At 38.0% G+C, this 7,146-nt stretch overlaps 1 protein-coding gene across 1 annotated transcript; it reads right to left on the reverse strand.

The window, feature by feature from the left end:
- Positions 1-340: 340 nt before the first annotated feature.
- Positions 341-3,157, reverse strand: W97_07923 (uncharacterized protein; the record flags this gene model as incomplete). Its single annotated transcript, XM_007785792.1, has 3 exons — positions 341-637; positions 1,765-2,156; positions 2,227-3,157. The coding sequence occupies 3 exons, from the start codon at positions 3,155-3,157 to the stop codon at positions 341-343; spliced, it is 1,620 nt and encodes a 539-aa protein (XP_007783982.1).
- Positions 3,158-7,146: the final 3,989 nt, after the last annotated feature.

Below are 7,146 nucleotides of genomic sequence, written 5' to 3' on the forward strand. Positions count from 1 at the left end.
CACTCCAGGACAAAACTTTCTTGCGGCCAACGTCAACAAAACGTCCGAAAGGCGTAATATTCCTCCAGCATTCTCTGGCCACACTCGTCGGAACAGCGCCGGCGCTGAGGATTACATCAACGCCTTTACCACCAGCCACGGCTTGGACTTTGGCGGGCAGCGACTCGTCGATAGTGGAGAAGACGTGATCCTCGGGAACATTAAATATGTTGACAATCCTCGTCGCCTCCTCTTATGTCGAAGCGGCAAAGAAGGTCTCTGCCTTGAGCATTTGGCTGACCCGGATTGCAGCAGCAGCGGTAGCTCTAGTAGCGCCCAGGATGAGTACTGTCTCTCCCTCTTAGGCATCGCCCAAGGTCGTCAAAGCGTGGAGGGCGCCGGAGTAGGCCATTAGCAAGGTCAGCATTTCAGCAACATTCTCACCGGCCTTAACCTTCCGTAGGAGGTATGCTGATGTACGCTGAAACGTTGCGAATCTGTCGAAGCTGAAGCCAACCACACAGTCGCCCTCAGCCAGACCTCGAGCATCCGCGCCGACCTTGGTAACGATGCCGTAGATCTCGTGGGAGAAGGTGGTAGGGTAGTCTTGACCGGTGATAATCAGGACATCTTCCTTGTTGAGACCCGCAAGCTCCACCTTAATAAAGTCTATAGTAAAGTAACTTGTATTTTAGTGCTAGTAGATCTTATTTCCCTATTACTAATAGTATATAGTAAAACTATTTCTCTAGATATTATCTATATAGCTAGTTATTAACTTAAACTAATGAATTAATTTTATCTTTTAATTCTTTAAGTCTTACTCCTATTACTATATTACTCTTAACTTTATCTTTTAATTCTCTATAGTACTAGGTAATTAGAGTAGAATTATCCTAATTTATAGCTACTACTAACTTCTAGAACTATAAGTTGTAGATAGCCTTTATTCCTATATATCTTAAGCTTATTAGTTCTCTTTCTGTAGTATATTATTTAGAGTTATTCTTTAAAAAGAAGAGAAAGTAATATTATAGTTCTAGTAGATAATATATAGCTACTTAGTTAGATAGCAGAGTATAAATATTAATATTACGTATAGATATAGCCTTTTCTTTTCATTATAGAATATCTTTATATAATAGTAAGTAAACTAAATTCTTATATCTTTAGCTTCTATTATAATCTACTCTAGTAAGCAGTTAAGTATCTAAAGAAAGAGTATATATAGTATATAATATTACTACACTTATAGAGCTTATATAGCTATATGCTATATCTTTTTAGCTAGATATATAGTTTAATAGAGTAGTTAGCCTATATAATAGCACAATCCTAAAGCTAAAGATATCTAAAATATATTGCTAGTAGCTATTTTAGAAGAGACTAGATAAATAAGACACTAAAAGATACAATATATCTACTACTACTATTACGATATCGATTGGTATGGTCAAGTGTTAATTACTAATCTATAGGAATCGTGCGGAGCATATAGTATAGAGCCGCAATTACGTGACTCAAGCCGCATTCGTAGAGCCTCGTGCACGGAACCGTGACAGCTACTTCTTTATCCCGAGAAGAAGTAGGACCATAATATTCTAAAAGTATTAAACTTAAAGCCCAATAGGTGGAATAGCACAGCCTTTGTTAAGCCTATAGTCCGGATCGTACTTAGTCTTCAGCTGCCGTAGCTTCTTAAGGTTAGCACCAAAGATCTTAGGCGCGATTGTCAGCTTCTTTCATGTTCCTTTAGTCACCGCAGCCAGAGAAGGATACTCATACCTTGCCGAGCTGCATGTACCCGTTGAGGAAGTTGGGGAAGTAATCTCCGTCCACATGCCTCCCAGAGGAGATCTCACCAGGAGCCGTCTCCAGCAGTTTCAGCGCCAGCTCGTCCGAGCAGCCAGACCCCGGCGCGAATCCCGTCAACAGCTGCAAGATGTGACGGCTGGAGGAGTGGGGCCAGGCGGTTGAATCATTGGCGCCGGCCGACCCAAAGGCTTTCTCCTGCATGATCTCCAGCAAAACAAAGGTCCCAGCGCCGAGCCGACTATCGGTATGGATGGCTGTGTGGAGCCAGTTCCAGGCACGGAGGAGAAAGTCCGGGTCGATGTCTTGTACGATGCTGGCGGCGAGGTGGGAGTGAAGGGCGCCGAACATTGGGCGGACGACCTCTGGATGGAACTCTATTCAGTATCTGGTTGTCTTTTCTTCTTCCAATGAGCGCTGCAAGGAGGAACCTACCTTGGAGGTCGCCTACGGCTCGGAGGGTCATAGTGGAAGTCTCGTCGACAGCACCAGGAATGTTCAAGGCCCACTTAAACCCCTGCTCGCTTCTGCCGTGTGCTTCGCCATGCGCATCGTATACCATAATCGACATCGGGGGTTTCGCCGGCTCGCCCGTAATCTCACTACTCTCCCAACCGCCAAGGAAGACATGCATCGCCATCTTCGGGTCCGAAGGACGATTAGCGAACTCAGACACGGCGACCGAGACCTGCTCGAGCGCCTCAATCGGGAAGTAAATACTGCCGGAGTAGATGGAGTCGGTGTACTGATAGCACTTCAGCCTCACAGCCACAAGAGCGCCAAAGTTGCCCCCACCGCCCCGCAGCGCCCACAGCAGCGCCGGCTCCTCAGAAGCCCAAACCACCCGCCCGTCAAGCAGTACGAGCTGCGCGTCCAGCATATTTTGGGGGTCGGCTGCTAGTCCGAACTCGTGGCTCAGCCACGAGATACCACCGCTCAATATGGATCCGCCGACGCCGACGTATGGAGTTCGCGCGCCGACAACTGCGAAGCCGGGCGCGAGGCTTTCCATCTTGCGGTAGATGTCGCCCCACGTTTGGCCTGCGCCGACAAGAACTGTCTCCTCCTCCGCGTTGAAAGTGAAGTCGTTAAAGGCGCTCATGCTGAGGATAACATCTTTGGCGGAGCTTGAGCCGCAGCCGCCGGAGCGTATAGCGAAATCGAGCTCGCTGTTGCTGAGGTACTTGAGTGTAGCTTGGAGAGAGGGAAGGGAGGTGGGACAGAGGACGAGTGCGGGCTTTAGGTCTTTTTGATAAGCCCAGCAGAGTGTGTTGTCTTTGTACAGGGGAGACGAGGGGCCGATGACCTCCTCTGCGGGAAGCAAGGCATGGAAGTCGTTAATGTGCTGAGGAGTTAGGGCAGACATGGCTCGAACGGTAGTTGTTGTACTGTTAGAGGGTTAACACGCCTTCAACAATATTGTACCCAGATAAGGAACGTTCGGCCCAGGAGTAGGAAGTACGTGGGGAGCGCCTGAGAGCGTATGAAAACAATTGTAGAACAAGAAGGCAATCAAATATAGGTTGCCGCAAGCTTCTGCCCAAAGCGCTCTGCACGGAACAATGGTGAGAAACAGAATAGCATATAGTAGATGCAGTAGAAGAGCGGTATACTCGGTCAGTTTTAGAGAGGTGGTTACGGTACTATATATACTCAATTGTTCCACCACATCCGGAGGGAGCAAAACACGGAGAAAACACCGTTGCATAATACAGCCTCAGGGCAGGTCAATTGCTCTCACTCAGCATGGACTGTAGAGTCTAACCAACAATTACCAGCTCATTGAAGGCGGGTGGTAAGCCGTAATTCGCGCGAAGCCATTACTGGAAGGTACCCTCTCAAAGTGCTTACTGTACTCTGTAAGGATTCTCACTGCAGCTGTAGCAGGAGCTACGGTGTTCAACTGCTTGGAGAAAACGGAGTAAGCAACCTCCAGAGTCGGCGCCACTTCCGGGCTCGGGTTATTCAAGCTCACGTCAGCGGCCCATTATTACAGAGCACGCAAGCCTCCATGTTACAAACCACGGCAGAGGTGCGGGCGCCAAGGCTGTCAATAAAGGCCGAGGTCAGAATCGGAGGAAGACACCGTACAGTGATCGACGCATTCCCGAGTATCACCGCGCGTACAGCAGTCACCGACGCTCACGGTGGCTACGGTGACTGCGGTGACTACGGTGACTATAAAGAAATCCCAAGTATATAGTTCACACCCCTTTGCCTTGCATATACGAGCCTTGTGTTTAACTTATATTACAAATCTTATAGTAATAATACATACGATTGTTACTACCTTCTTAAATAAGTAGTTATCTAACGTATCTCTACTTCACCTTATATAAACTAAACTTAAGACTCGTTATACTTAGCTAGATTAAGCTTAACCTCTCATTTAGCCTTAGTTCTTTTCTACTAATACTTAAGAGATACACTATTCGCAGTAATACTAAATAGTAATAATAGCTTCTATATTAGCCTTTCATTTTACAAATTAACTGAATCTAAGCTATACGTATATAAATCTAAGTACTTAGAGTATACTAACCTAATAATTAGTAAATAGAATACGCTCAGAAAATCCCAATTTTCTGAGCCTATTTTCCAAGATTTTAATCCCTTAGAAAATAGAAAAGTACTTGGAAAATGCCTTTTATACTTAGAAAATAGGCTATCTAAGGGGTATTTTAGGTAGCTTACTAATCCTAGATACTAACTGCACTATATTAAATGATACTATATTAAAGAAACTAATTTTATAAGCTATCTTACTTGGAAAATACGTAGCATAATCTTTTAGACTACTAAAATAGATATCTTTTATTTATATAGTCTTTATTAACTTTACTAATACTATTCTAAGAGCTTTAAGTAGAGTACTCTTAGATAATAGTATATATCTTCTTTAAAACATATAAGCTATTCTAATTATATTAAGAGAAACAAATAAAAAGGTACCTCTAATAAATAGTAATAAGAGAAACTAATTAGATAGTAGTATATATAATTAGTACTAAGAGGTATAATTAAATTTACAATCTATTAACAAGTTTAAGAGAGAATAATAAGAATAATATACCTAAAAGTAGTGCTTAGAGATATTAATATAATATTCTAAAGTAAGTTATATTAGTGCTATATTCTATTAAGCTAATTAGATTAGTATAACTTATAGTACTAGACTAAGTATATATTAATATATAGAAATAGTGCTAGACTTACCTAAGAATAGCTTAATAACTAAAATTATATTAATTAGAAATACTAGTTAAAACAAGAATAGCGTATTACTCTATACTATATATATAGTAATATTAGTCTAAGTAGAGGTATAGAAATAATAACTATATAATTAGTAAGACTAGACTAAGCTAAGATAATATATTAATTAAAACTATATAAGCTTAGTAGTATTAGAATAAATAAGAATAGTATTTTAATTAGGGGTATATACTATTAATAATACTAGATTAGATGTAGTTTAATATATATTAGTAGTAGTAGACTAAGTAAGGGTAGTATAGTAACTAAAACTATATATATATATATATTAACTAGTAATTTTAGACTAAAGAAGAGTAGTCTAATAGCTAGAATAACTTACTTTAATATAAATTAGTTATACTAGCCTAGATTAAAGTAGTAGAGTAACTAGAACTATATATATTAATATAAATTAGTAATACTAAATTAAAGAAGAGTAGCTTAATAGCTAAAATAGCCTACTTTAATATATATTAGTAATACTAGACTAAGTAAGAATAGTATTATAGTTAAAATTAGATATATTAATATAAATTAGTAGTACTAGACTAAAATAGAATAGCCTAGTAGCTAAAGCTATATATATTAATATAAATAAGTAGTACTAGACTAAAGAAGAATAGTCTAGTAGCTAAAGCTATATATATTAATATAAATAAGTAATACTAGACTGAAGAAGAATAGTCTAGTAGCTAAAATAGCTTACTTTAATATATTAGTAATATTAGACTAAGTAGAGGTAGCTTAAGAACTATTAGTATTCTAAAGCTAGTGTAGCTAATTAATATTCTAAAAGTTAAGTAATTATAATAACTACTTAAGGAACTAGAATTAGCTAAGCTAGCTACCTATTATCTATATAAGATACTCTCTTTCCTATCTTTCTCTTACTTTCCTTCTTTATCTACTAAGCTTTAGGTAATAATCTATTACTTATACTCTTACTAAGATAAAGACTCTTACTTAAGCTACGCCTCTAAACTACTTATTATACTATAAATAAATACTATTATATCCTCTATCTATCTATCTATCTATTTATCTATCTATTTATCTATCTATCTATACTATCTATAGAGAGTAACTCTCTCAAAAAAATACTTTAAGTAGAGAATATTAAGCTTAATCTCTTCTATATAATTTTCTATAAAAGAACTATAAAATCTTAAATAAAAAAACAATTAAGTAAGTAACTCTAATCTACCTTAATTTAAATATATACTAATATACTAAGTAGATTAAAGAATACGTCTTTATCTACTTCTACTACCTCTAAAGATAATAATATTTATACTAAAGTAGATAATTTACCGCTTAGATTTAAATACAATTTAGAATTTAGTATTCTTATTTATAGTACCTATTAAATAAGTCTAGAAAGTAATAAAAAGAATTATATTAAAGAGTATATTAAGAAATACTAATAGTATACGACTCGGAAAACTGCGGTTATACTAAGATTCCGAGGCCGATTGTACTATATAGTATTTAAGGGGCCGGATAAGGGTGCTATAAGAAAAGCAAGCAGCTTTAAGTGGAAAAACACACTAAAAGAAGTACAGTTTACTATATTAGATCCACCCTAAACCTAAAGAGAGATACAGTTAGAGTAACTTAGGGTAAAGGGTCTAATATTACTAGTAAGTGAGATGAGGTCTATCTCACTTACTAGGGTTAGAGTCTACCTTAGGAAAATTATAACCTAAAGCCTTATCTTACTTTTTAATATCTAGGCCTTATCTTACTTTTAATATAATATTACATCCACTTTAAATTCAGTTATCTTTCGCTTTATACTAATTTATATTAATATACCTACTTTCGATAGCCACGTAATAAGTATAAGATTATAAAAGTTATAATAATAGAGTTAGAATATAGAGGTTTAGGCGTAATATAAAGATAGTAGGTACTATACTATAGCGCTTAGACCACATAAGCCCTTTATTATAGTAGAAAGTATACTACTAGGCGGTTATTACTTTTTAAAGCATAATATTTAGGGTTAGGGTTAGGGTTAGGGTTAGGGTTAGGGTTAGGGTTAGGGTTAGGGTTAGGGTTAGGGTTAGGGTTAGGGTTAGGGTTAGGGTTAGGGTT

This window comes from Coniosporium apollinis (assembly GCF_000281105.1).
Source record: "Coniosporium apollinis CBS 100218 chromosome Unknown supercont1.46, whole genome shotgun sequence".
In the NCBI taxonomy this organism is placed as follows: domain Eukaryota; kingdom Fungi; phylum Ascomycota; class Dothideomycetes; genus Coniosporium; species Coniosporium apollinis.